We start from the raw sequence: 20,869 nt of genomic DNA, 5'->3' as shown, positions 1-20,869 counted from the left end.
GAATGCGGCTAAATTTGCTGTAATGACTGAGGCATGAGAGAGAAGTGCCTGCTGAGGGCACCCACTCAGAGAAGCCGCCATCCCAGCAGCCTGCACACATGCATTCTAGCTCTTTCCCATTCTCTGAGAGCTGAGAGCCAGGCAATCTGCCTGCCGAGTTATCACAAATGCCTGCTGGGTTATATAAAGGTTCTGGCTGCCATAAAGATAGTCCCCAGCTCTCCAACCTGCTATATTTGCTTCCTTTCCCTCCAACTGTTTCCATACACACTTGGGTATGCATACACATGAATACACAAGGTCACATGCGGGCACACAAGTTTTGCAGAATTACCCTGGTGCCAGGTGTCTGTTTCTGTACTGGATTAAACTACAGAGTCCACAGAGACCCAATAAATAATTCAGTGGCTAAAAAAAAAATGGATGGAAGTTTCTTGTGTTACAGTTCAAGGGGAGCATTGAGGAGTGTAGGCAGATTTGCTCTAAGCTGTCATTTACAGACTCAAGCTTGCCCCATCCTGTTGCCCTGTCATGCCCAGGATCTGGTTGTTGGGGTGTGGTCCTGCCCTAGGAAGTCAATCAGGAGCAGAACAGCCAGTTGGGGCGGGCACAGGTGGCTGCCTTCCCTGGGTCCCAGCGGCAGTGGCTTCGCTGCACTGACTCAGATAACAGATCTAACTCAAGACCTTCTCAAGACATGGGAGCAGTGACGCTAGGATTCCTGCTCACCTTGAGGGATGACATCACCCAAAGGGATGTCTGCTAAGAGTGAACTGAGAATGTGCAGCCTTTGTCATCACATATCTGTACCTAGTGTGTTCCTTCCCAGGATGAGTAGCACAAGGTATGATGAGGATGGATGGATGGGAAGGCACAGAGGAGCTGCCTGGCAGGGCTGGAAAGCCTTCTGGCCTGATCAGGATGTGCTGTTTCTATGCTTCCTTGTCCAACAGCAAAGCCGCAGGCTCTCGGGGACAACCACACGTGGGCGCACAGAAGCTGACAATGTTTAGATGTGCCTTGGGCAGGTCACTTGTGTCCCAATCCAGGGCAGCTGAAGAGGGCTTGTCAGAGCCCACAGGGTCATCCTTTACTTGAAACCGCTCATTGCCGAGTTCATTTCTCTAACTCCCACTTGCGAATCTGGTAGACTGGCCCAAAGATGGTTCCTGTGGCGGCTGAATTGGCTCTCCTGGTTGTTCAGTTTGGATTCAGCTCAGCTAGTCTGAGTTGACAGTGTATGTTAGCCTACCTGCAAAGTTCAAGAAGAACAGTTGCATACGTGCCTGGTTTGGGTGGAGCCTGGGCTGGGCGTTTGATATTTAAGGCTGGTGGTGTGTGGCTGGAAGGGGCCAGCTCGATACTAGAGATGTGCATCAGAGGGAGGCTCCGGATGCACCTGCAGTGGAGGTTTGCAGCCAGGCAACAGGGCATTTCCTATGTGACTCACAGGTGGGAAGACAAGGACGCTGATGCCTGAGCTCTTCCCTACTCCCAGCAACACACATCTGTCTGTTCCATGGCTTTCCTGCAATAAGGATGCCTAAGCTTGAACTGTTTCAGTCCTGAGAGTCCATTCAGCAATAGCACACTTAAGGGACACATGTGTAATTACTGCACAAATCTTGTTGGTACAACTTCCTAGTCATGATCTTACAATCGCCCAAACCACTGGGTGGTACACCTTGCTCGTCAGACTGGTGAGTTAGGAAGGCAGACAGGCCCAGTGTGGGGGAATGACATGGAATCTCATGACTCTCCGGACAGTGTAAATGGCATGAAAGGGAATTCAGGTTCTCTTCCCCATGGCATGTAAAAGCATCGGATATCCTCTTGGTTGCTAGAAGGAAGTGGAGACTGGGCAGATGGAGGCATGCTGGAGCCATCCTCTGACATCAGACCCTTCCTTCCAGAAGTCATTATCCAGAGACTTGACACAGCTCCTTCTGAGCCTACATGTAGAGGAGAGGGGTGGGCGTTTGGTGAGGCAGCTGTGATGCTATCTGGATGCCTGCGCACCATAGCAGAATGCCTGAGCTTGAGACTGGATCCAGTTCCAATTCTAGCTTCTTGATAACTCACTCCCTGGGAGGCAGCAGGTGCACAGGTCCCTGCCACCATGTGGGGCACCCAGATTGTGCGCCAGACACTTGGCTTTGAGGAGCAAAAGAACATAGAGAAAGTACCCCTGTCTCTTTCTGCCTTTCAAATAAAATGAAAATAAACATATTTCATGAAAGTGAGGAAGAATAATGTTGGGGATCAGGCTTCCCACTCTGCCAATGCCAGCATTCAAGCAGGGATGTAGAAGGAGATTTGCCTGTGGAAAAAACATCAGAAGCTGTGCTGGGTTTTTCAATTACAACTGGGACAGGATGTATCACATTCTGAACTCAAGTTGTATTTTATGACTTAGAATGCCCAGGTGTGGTTTCATTCCCATGTGTGATCAGAAAACTGACAGGCCCTGCCATGAATGTCACTGATAGCTGAGGAAGACAAGAATAACTCTCTCCAATTAGGGACCTGAAAGTTGGTAACTCGACCCCTTCCTTCTCAGCTGCAGGTCATATGGGATGGTGTTAGGATGTGGGGTCTCGGGGGTGAGTAGGTCTTGAGTGTGGAGCCCCGAAGAATGGGAGCAGTGCTCTCATAAGATCCATAAATCCCCCACCCTCTGCAGATCAGGAGGAAGCCTCCATCAGACACTGGATTTCGTAGAGCGTTGAGTTGGGACCTGCTAGGCTCCAGGACCGAGGAAAAATACATCTGTGGTTTATGATATCTGATGACAGCAGCTCAAACAGACAAGGACGTATCGTGTGAGTTGTACCATCCTATGGTCTAGTTTTCAAGCAACGGAGCTTCTGTTGATCTGTTCCTTCTATCCAGCTCAGCCTCGAGTTTGCAGGACTGGCTCAGCATCCAGAAGTCATCTTCCTGGCACATGGATTAACTCCTATCCCAATTCAATGAGCAAACCGCCCCTGTCCTGGGCAACCAAAGCAGTGAGGAGGATTCCTGGGACCTTCCTTAGGGGAATGGCATAGAGGGTCTTTTTTCTTTTTCTTTTTCTTTTTTAATATTTATTTTTATTTGAAAGGCAGCTTTACAGAAAGAAGGAAATATGGAGAGAAAAAGATCTCCCAGCTGCTGGTTCACTACCCAAATGGCAACAATGGCCAGGGCTGAGCAAATCCTAATACAGTAGCCAGAAACATCTTCCAGGTTTCCCACATGGGTGCAGAGTTCCAAGGCTCTGGGCCATCCTCCACTGCTTTCCCAGGTCACAAGCAGGGATCTGGCTGGGAAATGAAACAGCCAGGACCTGAACTGTCGCTCAAATGGTATCCCAATGCTCTCTGGTGGAGAATTAACCTATTGAACCATGACACTAACCTTGGGTTGTCTTTTTCTTTACTGTCACCTCCTGGCCCCTCAGCAGAGACCGACAGGACTGTCGTATTGGACAGAAAAATGGGGTTGAGCTTGCTTAAAACGGCATCACCTCTCCCAGACGGGTGCAGGGTCCCAAGACTTTGGACCATCCTTGACAGTTTTCCCAGGCCACAAGCAGGGAGCTGGATGGGAATCGGGGCTACTGGGATTAGAACTAGTGCCCATATGGGATCCTGGTGCATTCAAGGCAAGGACTTTACATGCTAGACTACTGCCCAAAATGAAAAACTTGAAAGTGACATAAGCTTGCTATTAGCCTACTCAGGCTGTGAGTGACGAGGACAGGGACATTGTGCCACGAGAAATGAAAACTGTTCACATGGGCCTGTGGCTGGCAGTGATTTCCTGAGCCAGCTCAGGCTTTCCTGGAAAACACTGGACATTTGGGTTGGCAGAAGACCCAGTTTTCCCATGATCAGCATCTTATTTCTTCTTTGATTTCTCACACAACACTGAGGGGTCGGCTTGCTATCAAGTCTTGATTATGATCCTGGATTGAGGGAATTCAGGGGGTGGAATCATCAGGCAGCCAACTAAAGGGGAGATGAAAGGATGGATAATGCACGGAGGGTGGGTCATCTTTCTGGAAGGCTGTAGACAGGAGCTCATGTAATTGCCGCAAACTCAAGGTTAAGTTCAACCCCTTCTAGGAAGCATGCTATTTATTAGCTATGGAAGAAGCAGTCACAGCACATGGAATGTTTACAGGAATTCATGATTGCACAGAAAATTCCGGAGCTGGCTGAGTCAGTAGTAGGTGTGTTGTGCCTCAACTATAAGGAGGTGACTAAGAGAGATCATACTGAAGAACATAGAGGGTTAATCAAGGCCTCAAAAGCTGAGAGACAAAAGGCTTTAGGGTTTTAGGAAGACGTATGTTGGAAAAGTCCTGTGGTTCTTTCTGGCCTCCAGAGAGTATAATGTCGCCAGTAGCAATTTCATTTAGAAAAACGTTTGGGTGTTTGACACAGTTACTAAGCTTGCTGGTTGAGATTTCACACCCTACAGTGGGTTGCCTGAGTCTGAGTCCCAGCTCTACCCTTGAACTCCTTGAGGCTTTGTCATTTCCCAACCAGTTCCCCTACCTTTCAAATAAATGTAAAAATACAAAAAAAGAACCCATTTAATAATGATTTTAAGATTTATTTATTTTATTTGAAAGGTAAAGTGACAGAGAAGAGAGATCCCATCTGCTGGGTCACTCCCCAAATGCCTGCAACAGCTGGGACTAGGGGTGGGCCAGGAGCCAAGATCTGTAACTGGGTCTCCCACAGGCATGGCAGGGGCCCAAGCTCATGAACCATCTTCTGCTGCCTTCCCAGATGCATTAGCAAGGAGCTGGATGGGAAGCACAGAGCAGCCAGGAAAAGATGCAGGCACTGTGGTATGGAATGCAGGAATCCCAAGCGGTAGCTTAACCCACTGGGCCACAACTCATGTCCTTTAAAAGTGTTTAAGTAGGATTTTCCAGGAATGATATTACAAGGGTGTATCAACAAGTTCGTGGACAAGGGAATCAAAATCAAAGGCAAGCGTATTCCAGTTCATAATCTACTTTTTTCAAGCATTTCTCAAGACTTTTTGGAAGATCACTCATATAGAGATAAGAGGAGGAGTCAGGAAGTCATTGTCTAACATAATGAAGAACGGAAACTCTGGAATGTGACTACTGGAATTGGATTATTCCTTTGCAGTGTCAACATTACTGTCAACATTGTCAGGAACATTTGCGTTACACCCGGGGTATCCTACTCACACGCTGGAGTACAGAGATTTTAAACAAAGAGGATGGCCACTCAAGAGAATGATCCCTGGGACCGATGTGATGGCTTAACTGGCTAATCTTCCACCTCCAGGCATTGGCATCCCATAAGGATGACAATGCATGTCCCAAGTGCTCTACTTCGCATCCAGCTCCCTGCTTGTGGCCTGGGAAAGCAGCAGAGGATGGCCCAAAGGCTTGGGACCCTGTACCTGTGTGGGACACCCAGAATAGACTTCAGGTTTTGAATTGACTTAACTCTGGCTGTTGCAGCCATTTGGAGAGTGAACCAATGGGTAGAAGATTCTCTCTCTCTTTCTCTTTCTCTCTTTCTCTCTTTCTCTCTCTCCTCTCTGTAAATCTGCCTTTTCAATAAGAAAGAAAATCTTTAAAAAGAGAAAGAGAACAAAAAATCCTTGCAAAAAGGACCTGAGTCAGTCCTCCTCCTGGTCAAGGCTGATGCTGCTGGGCCCCCAGCTCAGAGGAGAGGAGAGTCAAGGAAGGGCCAGAGCCCTGACCCACATGGCATGAACAGATTTGCAGAGGGAGAGTGCATGACTGAGAAAAGAGAGGCTAGAGACACAAGATAAAGATTAAAGCAAGTGGCCAGAGGGAAGTCTGCTTCTGTCATTAGGAAGGAGAAACAGCTCTGCAGGCTCGGTGCATCAACTTTTTATTGAACTGCTTAGGGAATCAAATCACAGGAACTGACGAGGCATGAGTTTTGACAGCCACGCTCCATGTTCATGGTAGGCAGCTTGATAGCTGGGAAGCAACAGGCATCCAAGTGCAGGAGTACATGACTGTCTCAGGTTAATCTCAAAGCACAGTTCTGTGGCCGAGGACCTTTGTCCACCTGCCCTTGAACTTGAACTTGGATTTGGTCTCTGGCACCAATAGTCTGTAAACTCAAAGCACTAGGCACAATCATTCTATTCTTAATCAGCTTCAAGCTGGGTTTTTGTTTTTGTTTTGTTTTGTTTTTTGTAAATTGTCTGCAGTATCTTTCCCTTTTCTGTTTTTTGTAAAAGTTGCAATAACCAAATTCTTTGCTGTACAACATATAAACAGCATGCCTTTTGTACTATTCATTGTCCCCTGCAGCAGCCTATGAAATGGCAAATTGTTAATGTACGTGTAACAATCTCACCTCCCAGTAAAAACTGAGGATTAACCCAAGTGAAAGGGCTGGAAAATGCAGAAGTATTTTTGAATGGTGCTCCAGACTTCCAAAGCTGAAATGTCCTGATGAGCATTTTGGATATGTAAGATTTCCTCCTGTAATTTTAAATGATCCAGGGATTCATTATGAGTATGCCGTGCTCCTTCCAAATCAGCACATATTTGTTCCCAAGGGTGAGTAGAGGAATTGTGCCCCACATCCATTACACACACAGTAGAATAAGCAAAATGACATCCAAATTGCATCTATAAGTCTAAAGTGTCTTTGCTCTCCAAGCCACATAACTGCGTCCTTTAAAGCCTGGAGCTTAATATGAAATGTTCTATCAATGTTTCTGAGGGCTGCGGTTACGTTATGCTGTAAATGATTTACAGCCCTGTTTGGGCAGTCTGAGACAAGGACACAGCTGCAGCAGACACGGAGGCTGTGACACCTGCTAGGGTCACTAAGCCAGCTGCTGACACACCTGAGGATGTTTACCTCAGGCACGGAAAATGTTTAGTAATTCTGTTAAGAATGGAATTGAACTCCATGATTAATGAAATCAATGGGTACAACAAATCATAACTTGATCATGTATTTCATAACCTTTGGAAAGGTATTGAGTTAAGCAGCTGATACTCAAGGTTCATAAAGAGATACAGATAATATCAATAGACCCTTGCAAGGTAAATTTGAACGGTTTCAAGTCTGAAGAAGAGGAACAAATGGGCTTTAAAAGCAGGGGTACCTAAAAAAATTGGGCAATCAAAAAATTTTAAAAATTGAGCAAGTCCGAGACAGAGACACTGTGAACGGCACCTGTTTTCACACCCTGAAAGAAGCTAGAAGGGTGAAGCTGCTACGTTGACTAGACTAGACTTTTGCTGTGACTTCCGGAGAACTTCTGTCCTTGTCCTGTCATATCTGAGAAATCCTTAACTTGGAAAAGTGATTCAGCGAATGCCCCTGTGTCTGCCGATGGCTGCGCTGTGACCAGAGCTTGACCCTTCTGTTTCTGAGTGCCAGGGAAGACAAAAGCCCAGGTGTGGCAGCCCCTAGGGGCCGAGAGGCTGAGGGTACTTCAGTGAAGGTCACCTGCCGAGGCAGCAGTGGCCATTCTTCACCCTCGGAAGGACGCCAAGCTCAGCCCTTGCCCCACACCCCCCTCTTTCAAGCTCTGCTGAAGGAACACTCGGGGTGACCCAACTGCCCCTGGCAGAAGACTGAGCTCTGAGCCAAAGACACCCTTAAGCTCACTCCGGTGGCCCTCAGGCAGTGCTAGCCTGGACTGGCTGTTGCTGTGTTTACCTACCCTGGGATGAAGAGTTGTAACACAATCAGACCTGCCTCTTGGACTTGGGCCTGTTCAGCTCTCATGCTCAGAGCACAGCAATCCCGGGTGGAAGAAGCTGGACTCCTGGGGACTTACAGGAGCTTTCCGAGGAGGGGAGTGACCTGCACAATGTCTTGCGCTGACTCTTTCTTTAAAAAAGTCATTGTTATTGTGTTCCATGATACCAGTCTTATAAGTATAGGGATTTCTCCTTTCCCTCCTCATCCCTTTTCTCTCCACCATTCCCCCCATATTATTAGAGTATTATAGTCCTTTAGTAATAGTTACACATTTAACATTCTGCTGTTTAAGCGAATCATGACATTGTAGGTATAGGCAAAGGTAGAAAACCTAGTATCAGACGGTTTCACTGAGAGTCTTCCTTTTATTCTGGAGTAGAAATGGCTACTGCAGTGGATTTTCACTTCCTGATATTATGATGACAGTTTTTCAGGAGTTGGGGGGAACATATATTTGGGGCAAACATTGTGGTGCAGTGGATTAAGCCACTTCTTGCAACTCCAGAATCCCATATCAGAGTTTCAGGTGGAATCTTGGCTAAACCGCTTCCCATCCAATTTCCTGTGAATGCTTCTGGGAAGCTGATGGATGCTAACCCAAAACTATGGATTCCTGCTGCCCACGTGGCAGACACGCATGGAGTTCCTGACTCCCGGTTTCAATCTCTCTCGCGCGCGCTTGTTTCATCTTTAAATAAATACACACATAAAATCAATTAAGCAATTACTTTGAAAGGGAGAAGGAAAATGAAAATAAGAGACACAGAGAAATGTTCCATCTGTTCATTTGCAATGCCCACAAGCGCCAGGGCTGGTCCAGGCTGAAGTCAGGGGCAGGAACTCATCCAGATCTTCCACATGGATGGCAGAAAAGACCTTGGTTTACTGCCACCCAGGCACAATAGCAGGAAGTTTGATTGGAAGCAGAGTAGTTGGGACTTGACCCAGCACTTCCCCGTGGGATGTAGGCGTCCCCCACGGATCACAAGACCAGCCCTAGCTGTCGTCATTTCAATGCTGTGCCTTCACGTTATTCTGGCTGTCCTCCTTTCTACCTCGTTACCCTTCTCGTTGTGCCTGCTCCTCCCTCAACCCCATTTCTCCCAAGTAAGGATTGTCCTAAGCAAAGTTTGGAATTTGGAAATGAATTCTAGACTTGTCTTCTTCCTACATGCTGCATACTCAAGTTCAAACTTTTGCATTCTTTTAAGCACCTCTACAGCCTGCTGATCCTAACCTTCATTTGCATCTCACCAGCATCTCAAACATCAAATCCTTCAAACCTAATGTGTAATTCTTATGTCAATAAGTCATACTGATGCTATTTCCAAAACACATATCAACTATTATCTATTTGTTCACAATAACTCCTGCTCCTGTTCTTGTTTGAGCTAACAGCTTCTTTTCTACTGAGCTTACCTGGCCATTTCTTTCCCAATGTTGCCTCTTAACCAGACTCTTAACTCACTCGATTTTGAACAACCACAATAAACTGTATAAACAGCAAGTCAAACCATTTGGGTCCCCTTCAGAGGTCCCTTTCTGGCTAGGTGATGTATTCAGAATGAAATCTAATATAGTCCTGCACCTGCTCAGTTCTCTGTGAGCTGGCCCTCATGTGCTGGTTGGAAATGCTGCTAAGGTGTATTTTCATTCCTTCTTCCAGGCACATGGGATGATTGCACTTTCTTATGTCTTGATAATGTGACTTGTTTTAGATGATGACTTATGAGCAAAGGTGGTATAAGAACCAGCTCATGATGATAATGCATATTCTCCTGTGACACATATTGGGGAAACCAGTATTGATATGATAAAGCTGGGAATCTTGAATTGGTGATAATACTTCACATGACAGACAGATGCCCTGGAAGTACATCCTAAACTCAAGTGGGCTAGTGGACTTTCATGACAGAAAAAATATACTTTCGTGGGCCAATGTTATGGCATGGCAGGTGAAGCTGCCCTGTGCCATGGCAGCATCCCTTAGCCAAGCACCTGTTTGGTTTTCAGCTGCTTTGCTTCCCATCCAGCTACCTACGAATGCAGCCGTGAAGACAGTGGAAGAGGACTTAGTACTTGAGCCCTTGCCAGCTGTGTTGGAGGACCAGGTGGAGTTCCAGCTCTTAGCTTCGGCCAGGCCTAGCCCCTGTTACTGTGGCATTTAGGGGAAGGGGAACAAGAAGGTGGAAGATCTTTCTCTCTGTGATCTCTCTCTTCTTCTCTGTCCAACTCTACCTTTCAAATAAATGAGTGAATTTTATTAAAAAAAAAAATAAATTGGGCTTCTGGTGTGAAATGTGGAGCTTGTTTGTTACTGTCTCAGAACACGGTGTATCCTGATTGATACAGTGCCTTTGCAGGTGTTCTCCGTTTGGTCACTGGGCTGCATCTCACAGGCATTCTGTCATGCATTCTGACAAGCTTCAGCACATCAGGGATGCTTCCCTTCGAGTTGTGCACCCTGTCGTCTGTGCTTGCAGCGCTCTTACGTCCACTTGCCATTCTGATTCCACCTCTCATAGGGAACATCTTAAAGGAAAACTAAATTTCCATGTCTGAACCTGGAAGGTTCATACATTCAGAAGCTCAGGGGCAAAGTTGAGTTGCTACATGTTCATTTTTTTTTCTAAGTCAACCATTTGACCACCGCTTACTGAGCAGTAATTAGACATTGTCCTGACGCAAAGGAGCTCATAGACTGGCAGTGAGGAACCCAGTGCTTAAGGAGGAAAGGGAAAGGAAAGCCAGGAAGTTGGTGATAACCAACTTAGGCAAAGGTGAATCCACTGACTCTGGAGACAAGTGGTGGCTGATCCACAGCCCTAGTGTCCCCAAGCTCATGGGTTCCCCAGCCTGGTCTCCCAGTTAGGGTGGCATGCTGGCCCAGAGCCCTGCGCATCCACTGGGACTCAAGTTCATGTATAGGTCCTCAGACTCAATCTTCTGGCAGGCGTGCCAGCCTGGAACCCTCCCCCTCCACCTGCTTAGGGCCGAAGTATGTGTGCAAATCCCTAGGCCTGACCCACCAGCACATCATCCTAACCTGGCAACCTGGGGTCTTACTCCTCTTTCCCCACCCACCTGGGACTCAAGGATGTGCACTTTACTGGCCCCCCTGAGTGAGTTCCCAGGCCCCAGAGCCCACCAGCTACTGGTGGAAGCAGTAAACCACTCCTTCCATGTACCTTAAAAACTCTCTAAATGACTTATAAAACCTAATACAATGGCAATACCATATATATTTGTTATGCTCTATTGTTTGAGGAATACCGACAAGAAAAAAAAATTATCTGTTTAGTACAGATGCAACTTTCTGTTTTTTCTTTCTGATAGTTTCAATCTGCAATTGTTTGACTCTTTGGATCTGAAAGCAATACTAGAAATAATTGACTTTGAAACCCAAACTGAGATGCTCAGTGACTTGGCCTGCATTACATGCCAAGAATGGCTAGATTAAAACCTAGATATGTGCAGGTTTGGCATAACAGTTAAGATACTGCTTGAGATCACATATGAAAGAATCTGGTTTGAATTGTGGTTCTGCTTCTGATGTAGCTTCCTGCAAATTTGCAGCCTCAGCAATAGCAAATGAAGGGTCAGGTACTTGTGTTGCTGCCACTCAAACGAGAGATCCAAACTGATGAGTTTGAGGCTCCTAGCCCAACCTCAACTGCTGCAGCTTTTGGGGAATGACCCAACGGATAGAAGATTTGTGTCTGTCTCTGTTTTTCAAATAAAATGAAAGTAAATACATAAACTAATATAATATAAAATAATAATGTAATATGCAAAAGTAATACTCTATAAACTAATGTTTTAAACTAATAGAAACAAATATTTAAAATCTGGATTATGGGCAGTCTCCATCACTTTGTATGGAGGATCTAGGCATTCCGCAAGTGCCGCTGACATACAGGATCCCTGGGAACAGTGAAGACAGAACGATTCAAAAGACTGTTCAAAGCGGGCTCACTGGTGGCAGGTCTCTCCAAAGCAAGAGCAAAGGGCAATGTCTTTTCGGAAAATGTCCTTGATTTTCAATATAGAAACAAATAGTGAAGATATTAGTTACTCCTGGAGGAATGATGCTAGATCAACCTGCAGGTTGGAGTGTACTGGGTGGTTCTGTGCAGCCATACACATATTTTGAGCACTCCTGGTTGACGACTCTGGATATGAATGGGTTAAGACTGGGTCACTATGGGACAAAAGGGAAGATGTGGGTGCAACTTCACAGAGGGTGAAAACTGACAAGGACCCAAAGGCTTAGGTGTGTTTTAGTATCACTGCTGAAATGCAATGTTAGCCAGGAAAGATGCTTTTCTTTCTTATCCCCCAAGTAACACATGCTTCACTTTGTCCTTGGTTGAAAAAAAAAATGTCTTTGATTCTAAGACGCTTCTGAGTGATACAAGTGAAGCTGAAAATGGGCAAGCTTGTGGGAAACAAACAGATGCATTTCCTTGTACTTTTTGCTCCTGTCATAGCCTCAATGATTGGCAATTTATAACAAGATGCTAATTTGCAGAGAGGGAAAGAGGGATGAAGGAAGGGAAAAGATATCTGTGATGAGAATGGAATAATCAGCCTCAGGAAGAAGCGTCAAACACAAAGATTTATTAAACATGTAAATAGTGGTAGGTGGCATGAATCTGATCCTCTTTCTCCAGGGTGACCGTGTTTTAGGAAGCTCTAGACGAAATGATGTGATCACTGACAATGTAGAGACTTTTGGGCAAAAGACCCCCCCCAGCAAATGGTGACCACAAAAAGGTTGTGAATTCTCAGAGTTCATTTTCTCTCGAATGTGTGAGAAATCAGATGATACTGGAAACAAGATTGTCCATGCCCATCGGTACCTGGGGATCACTAAGGCAGTGCATTAGTTGGATGTCCTCTTGGCGATTGGAATTCTCCAGGTCAAGGGGCAAGCAGGTATTCTACTAGCTTCCTCTTGGAGTGGACATCCAGGGTTCTTTAACAAAGGCTTCATTTTAAGCAGAAAGGGCTGAGTTGAGCAGCCAATACCATTTCACCATAAATGGTGAGCAGTCTGACTTCCGCAATCTGTCTCTCTTTTTAAGACGAGACCTTGTTGTCAATTTAGTTAATTTCTCAGAATTGCTATCATTGAAGTAGATTAGTTCTTGCTTAGAGCTAGAACCCACTTGGTTCTGTGATGAACCCCCACGTAGAACATCTGGGTAGGTAGGAAGCATCAGGCAGGGCCATACAAGCCCAGGTTCCGAGCTGCTTGGGAGATCCTGGGAGTTTTCCTCTGGGGAAATGGGTAGTGAGCTGGTTTGCCAGGCCGCTGTGAGTTCTTTATAGAAGGAAGACCTTGGATGCTGGTTTTTAAGTTGCATCCTGCTGCCTTTGTTTGGGTACCGCCCAGCTGACATTGACATGGGGCTTCCTCTGGAGCTTTGGTTCTTTGCTGGTTGTTTTCCAGCAAGCACAGGTCTCCTTCTGGAGGGAGCCTATGCTGAGACCCTAGGAAGTGGCCCTTGGTCTTCATTTCAGGATCGCATTCCTGGTAGGAAGTTTGGGCCAAACGATATATCTCTAGGTGTGTGTGCCATGCAGACTCAGAGGCCTGGTGATGGCCTTGGGCTGCCTCCTCCAGCATCCTCTCCACCTCAGGATCTCCCTCTTCCAGCAACACCGAGTTCCTTCTCTCCTTGTTGATCCAGACGGCACTGGTCATGGATTCGGCAGGAGTAGGCGTGTTCCCTCCTAAAGAGAAGAGAGGGCACAGGCAGGGCTGTCACCATGGACATGCGCAGCTCTTGATTGGAAGGGGGGTCTAAATTTGCAAGCTGGAGGGAGGTAATGCTCCAAATACTCCAGGAGGAATACTCAGTGTGTTACTGCATGTGCGTATACACACATGAGAGCGTGCATGATCTCATCGGCATGTGTTCACACACGATTGTTCATTCATTGGATGATTATTTATTGAATAGTTAACATATGCCAGGACTGATTTACTTAGGCATCAAGAATTCAGCAGTGAGGACGGAGTCAAAACCCACATTGTCAAGGAGGTATTCAAGTAGGGTAGGGATAACATAAGCATCAGAAAAGATTGCTTTTCACATGTAGGGTTTTGTGTCCTGGAGTCTGATAATGAGTTTACAACCAAAGCAGAGGAGTGAGGATCTATGTTCCTTCTTCCCTCCCTCCTTCCCTTCTTTTTTAAAGATTTATTTATTTTCATTAGAAAGGCAGATTTATAGGGAAAAGGAGAGAGAGAGAGAGATCGATCTTCATGCTCATTTACTCTCCAAATGTATGAAGTGGATAGAGCTGAGCTGATTCAAAGTCAGGAGCCAGGAACTTCTTCCGGGTCCCCCATGTGGACTATCCTCTGTTGCTTTCCCAGGTGATAAGCAGTGAGCTGACTGGGAAGTGGAGCAGCTGGGACACAAACCAGCACCCATATGGGATGTGGCAGTTGGAAGTGGAGAATTACCCAGTTAAGCCATTGCACCACTCCCTTCCTTCCTTCCTTCCTTCCTTCCTTCCTTCCTTCCTTCCTTCCTTCCTTCCTATCCCCTTCCTCTCCCTCTCCCTTCTTCTCTCTTCCTTTCCTCTTTTCCAGAAACAAAGACAACATGGACATTCAGTCAGATAGGTACACAGACACACACACACACACACACACACACACACACACACACACACAGAAATGCTCCCAGGCTGAGGCCAGAAATCAGGAACTCAGAGTCTCCCACAAAGGTGACAAAAACCTAATCACTTGAACCATCACCACTGCTCCAGGATCTGAAACAGCAGGAAGAGGGAGGCGGTGACTGGACATGGCGGGGCATGGGTCCTGATGCTTAGCCTAAATGCCTGCCCCATGACTATGTTTTAGAGAATTGGCCATTAACTTTCTATGCCAGAGATGCTGTTCTGGGAAGACATTTGCAGCATCTTAACTGACTATAGAAACAGGGCTATAGACTGACAGCTCTGCTCTTTTTCTAGGACACCATATTTAAAACACTTTATGAAATATGATACTTCGCTGGCAACTCTGAGTGGCATTAGGAGTTGTGGCAGTGGCTGGAAAGTGCTTTCCTGTAGAAGGCAGGACTGTGACCAGCACAGAGTCCGTCTGAGATGTCAGATAAAGTGCACTTGAGTGTTCTGGCATCTGTTGCCATGAGAGGCCCAGAAGGTGGTCAAGCAGAGTAAGAGTAGGGAAATAATACAGGAGAAATAAGGTCAAAAGGGAGGACTGAGCTCCGAGGCAGACACCCAAAAGGAAATGGAAGAGCAGGGGCAGCCACCATCTCTGCAAACAGTGCGATCCCGGAAACACCAGTCCAGTGCTGAGTCTCAGAAGCTGTGCTCTGGTGTTGCAAGCACACTATTGTCTTAGCCTGACAAGTATGTAAACCTTTGCAGATACCCAAAATGCCATGCGCTTGTGCAAGAATGAGGAAGGAGAGGGGTGCTCGGGGAGAACATAGGCATGATGTCCCCTCCCATCAGGAATCTGGGCGGAAAGACTCTTGGTGAACAGATGAAGTGCCAGCTTGTGGTACCCAGAGGACAGGCAAGAGGAGCTCCTGGATGCTTTCCTCCTTCCCAAACACGAATGTTGTGCCTCTTGAACTCCCCATCTTCCCATGCTCCCAGCAATCACTGTTCTGCTTCCCATTGCCATTTCTCAGAAGCACTAAGTTTCCAAGCGCAGGAGGAAGGACCAGCACAGAGGCCTGGGGGCAGAGTTCCTTGGGACAAGGTTGAGTGTCAAAAAGCCTTTGATATGTTAAGCATAATGCTTCCATCTGCTGAGTGACTAAGTGAGTAAAGACCCTTGATGGTAGGATAGGGCTTTAGGGACCTTTCAGCTTATGCCCTGGAGACCAATTCAGGTCACAAGCATCCCAGCAGCTGGTAACAACTTTGAAGCAATGCACAGCTCAGAGAGGCTATTTTTCTCAAGGAGGCAACACAATTGCTGCGCTAAACAGCCAGGTCCCTCTAGCTCTCAAAGCCTTTCCACTCTGGCCTGCAAAGGGAAGACCATCAAGAGTCCATGGAACTGTACAGTTAACCACAGTTTGGACCTTACTGGGGACCGTCTCTCCTTTAGCTGGCTTTCTGCTGGAGGATGAAGGGCTGGAATTTACAACCACTTACTTTCTGAGCCCTTCTCCTTACCTCCTCCTGGAATGAAGTCTTCCTTGCCTCATCTTCCTGGAGAGGGGATTTCCTTGTCTGCTGCCTGAGGCCAGATGAGCCTGGGGTGCATCATGGCTCCATGAGCCCTGCTGCGGGCTCCTGGATATTAGGAATACTGCTTGTCTTCAGTCCCCAGAGGCAGGAGGCAGAGCTCCCCGCCCCCATTAGCTAAGCAGGGAGGCCAAGCTTGGCTTACCAAGCTGACCAGTCTAGCAAGATCAGAAGACAGGAGCAGAGGCCAGGAACAATGTTGCTGGCCAGATGCCTGCTTGGGCCCCTGGCTCACTTGACCTTGGGACAGACTGGTTTGCATTATTTTGATTCAGTGCCCCCTGCAAGCCTACTCTGCCTCTAGTTGTGACTCTGACCCTGCTGTGGCAACCTTACTCTTCCCTTGCTTCTTCCCTCCCTCCCTTCCCACACCACGAGGGCTGGCAAGAACCCTGGCCTTGCCTTCCTTGCAGCTCTGCCAGGCCCTCCACCCTCTGCACCTGTGCAGTCCTACCTCTTGGGAGCACCATGAGGTGGGTCTGGGTCCTCTGTAGCCTCCTCAAGCCTTCATACTGGGCTCGCAGCACCTGAATATTGAGAGGGGCTGCTTGCCCATGGGCCTGAGTCCGGGAGCCTTCAGCCATGAAGCCAGGCCCTAGCTGCCAGAACTGGGGCAGGGCAGGGCATGGGCAGGCCAGCCCCTTCATCCGGATCCGGGAGAAAAGCAAACACTGGTGGTGTGAGATGGGAGTGGGGAGAGAGGGGGCCAGAATGGGAGGAGTAAGGAGGGAGAGGAGGTGTGGGGCAAAGGGAGGGTGTGAAGGGAAGTGGAAAGTGAGAAAGGAGGTGTCAAGGAGAGGGGTGGGAGAAAGCGAAAGGGAGGACCAGGAAGAGAGAGAAATTAGGGGGAGGAGAAAGGTGAGTGTGGTAGGGGGTAAAAGGAAGACTGGGAGGAGGGAAGTCAGGGTGGGAGAGGGGGAAGGGAAGAGCAGAGCAAGGAGAACAGCAAGAGCAATGAGGGGGATTCGCGGGGTGAGAGAAGAGCGAGTGAGGGAGATGAGGCTTAAGAGGAGGTGGGAGAAGAGCTGGGGAGCAGGATGTTAAGGCGTGAAGGGAGATAAAGAGAAGGCACGCACAACTGTTCAGGGTCCTGGGAGCCCAGGGATGAGTCTTATTCCAAATCCTTCATTGCTTGATCTTAAAGTTTAGACTCCAATTTCTAAGAGCTTTGGCGGAGTCCCCTGTTTGCTGGAAGAGCTGAAGCTGGGGCTAAGCAACGCAAGCCTATACTCAGCTCACACCTCCTGGACTACAATGGGGCTGCTCACCCGTCAACCTGCTGGGTAGGCTTGCAATTGTCCAAAGCAGCTGTCCTGGAGCCCGCACACAGCAAGTGCCCCCAACGCACAGCCCGAGCAAAAGCCCAGGTGGAGAGTCTGCCCTGGTGAAGGAGGCCAGAGGCGTCCTGGTCTCCAGCCAGCCCCGCCCCCTTGGCATTTGAGGCAGCCTCTGTGGTCTCAGAGTTTTCCGACAAGCTCCAAGTTGGTGTTAGTCTCACCCACAGCCAGGCACACCCTCACCTTCTGCCCACCACTCCACCATGCCTGCACACTCTCAGATCCCAGACCCTCTGCTGTGCTGGCTTTGATCCAACCTCTCTTCATTTGGTCAGCTAAATCCCTGTTTCCTCCTAATGCAGTGTTCACCAATTACCCAATGAACTTACAAAGCCAATAGAAGCAGCAGTTGCTGAACATAGATGTATAAGAGGCAATGCAGACAGGATCTAGTCATAGGCTGTGGGCACTAGAGACAGAGTAGACCTTCGGTGTGCAGCATGTCGGTTTGCTGGGCTGTCACAAGCAAGCCCCACAACCACAGGCATAAACCACAAGAGCTATTGTCTCTGTTCTGGAAGCTACGGTGGTCCACCATCAAGGCGTCTGTAGGGTTGGCTCTTTTTGAGAGTGCCGAGAGAGAATCTGCCTCACGGCTCTCCCCTCCCTTCTGGGAGTCTGTTGGCATGCTTGGTCCCCGCTTGTAAAACAATCACCTGATCTCCTTCATCTTCACATGATATTCTCCTTTGTCTGTGTGCTTTTCTGCTTTGCTTTTTATTAGGACACCAGTGACTTTGGATCAGGGCCCAACTGAATGAGCTCATCATACTCTAAGTACATCTGCGTGGCAGAAGCTGCAGAGAGCGATTTAAGCTGGAAGTGCAGGTGTCATTATTTTGAATATGATACAGTTTACTGGAAAAATTTTATCATTAGACAGTCAGGGATATATAGAATTATGAGATGGGTGCCAACACTGTGGTGTAGCAGGTTAAAGCTTGAGGCACTGGCATCCTGTGAGGGCACCAACTCAAGTCCCAGCTGCTCCATTTCCAATCCAGCTCGCTGCTTATGGCCTCAGAAAGCAGCAGAGGGTGACTCAAGTCCTTGGGCCTTTGCACCCGAGTGGGAGACCTGAGAGAGGCCCCTGGTTTCTGGCTTTGCATCAGCTCAGCTCTGGCCATTGTGGCCCTTGCGGGGAGTGAACCAGTGAATGGAAGATATTTCTCTTTCTCTCTCTCTCTCTCTCTCTCTCTCTCTCTCTGTCTCCCTCTCTCTGTAACTCTGCATTTCAAATAAGAATAAAAATGAATTTTAAAAATACATTAAATTTTTTTAAAGGCACATATACAGAGAGAGGAGAGGCAGAGAGAAAGGTCTTGTTAGTTATTTAAAAGAATGTAAGAGTTCTGGTTTTAGGTCACACGATATTAAGATACTTTACGCGCAGCTAATTCTCGCAACCTGGTTCTTTACCGTGAGCTGAAAACACCAGACGCAACGACATATCTTAGGAAGTTTATTCCAGCGGGGCAGGAAAAGGGGAAGGGGAACGGGAAAGGGGGAGGGGGGGAGCAAGGAAGAAGAGAGAGAGAGAGAGAGGGAGAGAGGGAGAGGGGGAGGGAGAGAGAGAGAGAGAGAGAGAGAGAGAGAACCGAGTGAGGCAGGAACAGGGAAGGGGAGGGAAGGGAGGTAAGAAGGAGGAGAGAGGAAGAGCAGGGGAGAGGAACCGAGAAGAGAGAGCAAGAGCAAGAGAGAGAGCAAGAGAGAGCAAGAGAGCAAGAAAGAACAAGAGAGCAAGAGAGAGCAAGAGAGAGCAAGCCGCACCTGGGGGCCTTTTTTGTCTGCCAGGTGTGGGGGGCGGGGATTCGGAGGGATTGAGGTCAAGGCCCCAGGGGATTGGTGCCTGCAGGTGAATGCCTGGGGATGATTGGTGAGTGGGCGGGGTTGGGGAAGGGGCTGGGAGATTGGGGGTGGGATTCTCAGGTGGAATGCCAGGTTACATCTGATTGGTGGATGGCTGGACTGGCGCGAATTTCGTGAGCTGTGAGGAAGAAGGAATGGCGCAGGGTCCAGGGTGAGATATTGGAATAAGTCCTTACAGATCTTCCATCCGCTAATTCACTCACCAAGTAACTAGAATAGCTGGAGTTGAATCAATCCAAAACTAGGAATCAGGAGCCTCTTCCAGGTCTCCCACATGGGTGCAGGGTCCCAAGGCTTTGGGACATTCTTGACTGCTTTCCCAGGCCACAAACAGGGAGCTGGATTGGAAGTAGGGTCGTCAGGATTAGAACTGGTGCTCATATGGAAACCTGGTGCATGCAAGGTGAGGAATTCAGCCACTAGGCTGCCACGCTGGGCCCCCAAAATACATGTTTTCAAAACACCACAGGGCAGACTTTTAAAAAATAGGCAATACGCCATGATAGCCCTTTTAAGCCATGTGTCTTTATTTATTTCCAGCTACTTGAAGGTCAGAGCAACAGTAAGAGGGGGAAAAATCTTTCATTCTTCCATCCTCTGGTGCACTCCCCGACAGCTGGGCCAAGAGCTAAAACTCACTGTGGATCTCCCATATGGGTGGCAGAGACTCACGCATTTGGGCCATCATTCTTAGGGAGCTGATAGGATGCAGGAATTCCAAGTGGCAAGTTGACCCACTGCTGCGCAGCGCCTCTGCTGCTCCCCATCTGTGTTGAGCGGGCAGTGGAGGGATCTCCTCTGTGTTCTCATTCTTCACTCCTGTGTTCTGGATCTACCTTCTTCCCATTGGCTCCTGGACTGTCACTATCTCTTAACTATTGGAGTAGGGAATGAATGGCCCTGCCTGGGTAGAGCTATGAAATGACTTAACATTCAAGAAAACATTCACACTGTCTTCCCTACCTCATCTAGGCCTCTCCCTGTAGCCTGGCTCATGTTGTATAGGGCTCCCACTAGGGATGATGGGGAAGAGAATGCCTACCATACCTCATGGGAATGGAAGGCCTCGGCTCCAAGGTGTCAGAGGAAGACTTGGAATAATTGTGTGATAGATTCAGTTAAGTAGAATATTAGCATTTCAGGGGCATACAGAAGTAGGAGGCGGTAATGAAACTTGGAAAATCATGGTCACAACAGGAAAAGAAAGCCCAGTGGGACATCTCAGATGTCATGTCCCTAACTATCACCTGAGTGATGTGTGGCATACAGAAGAATTGCTCTTGATCTTCTTAAACACTCAGAGCATCACTGCTCCAATGCTTCTCTTAATTGCTCCAAGTTCATGAGCCTGGGCATTTGGAGACTGGTGCGCTTCTAAAGCTCTTCACTGCTGCCGTGAGCCATCTGCCCAAGTACCTGGGTCCCTGGGTCACCAGGGCTCTGGTTAAGAAGTGGGTGGTAGGAGGTTGTCAGATCTGATTTGTAGTATTTTATCAGGTCTGTATCATGAGCTAAAGACAAGAGGGCCTCCTCCATGCTGGTGCAGCTCCCCTTGCCCTAACATTTGGCTCAGTTTCTACCTTACTCTCTGGTATTGACAGTGTTTGTCTGTTTTGGTGTGCGCGTCTTTGTGGCTATCTCAGTGACAGATGGGTAGTTACATACTGCTGA

The 20,869-nt window shown here is 47.8% G+C and overlaps 1 protein-coding gene across 1 annotated transcript; it reads right to left on the bottom strand.

Annotated features, from left to right (window-relative positions):
* Positions 1-12,433: 12,433 nt before the first annotated feature.
* On the bottom strand, positions 12,434-16,639 carry CUNH9orf152 (chromosome unknown C9orf152 homolog). Its single transcript, XM_040963628.1, has 2 exons — positions 16,447-16,639; positions 12,434-13,478 (listed from the first exon to the last, which is right to left on the bottom strand). Exons 1-2 carry the CDS (start codon positions 16,637-16,639, stop codon positions 12,961-12,963), a joined length of 711 nt encoding a protein of 236 aa, XP_040819562.1. The 3' UTR covers positions 12,434-12,960.
* Positions 16,640-20,869: the final 4,230 nt, after the last annotated feature.

Source organism: Ochotona curzoniae, unplaced genomic scaffold (genome assembly GCF_017591425.1).
Source record: "Ochotona curzoniae isolate NIBS_2020 unplaced genomic scaffold, NIBS_Ocur_1.0 scaffold_3208, whole genome shotgun sequence".
Classification (NCBI taxonomy): Eukaryota; Metazoa; Chordata; class Mammalia; order Lagomorpha; family Ochotonidae; genus Ochotona; species Ochotona curzoniae.
This window is presented reverse-complemented; position numbering and strand designations above follow the sequence as displayed.

What these genes read in the sequence shown, in the direction of transcription:
- CUNH9orf152 (XM_040963628.1), bottom strand. Translation starts at nt 16,639, where the DNA reads ATGAAGGGGCTGGCCTGCCCATGCCCTGCCCTGCCCCAGTTCTGGCAG. An exon ending in CCTCATGGTGCTCCCAAGAG is followed by an intron (nt 13,479 to 16,446) that starts GTAGGACTGCAC and finishes TCTTCTCTTTAG; the next exon opens with GAGGGAACACGCCTACTCCT.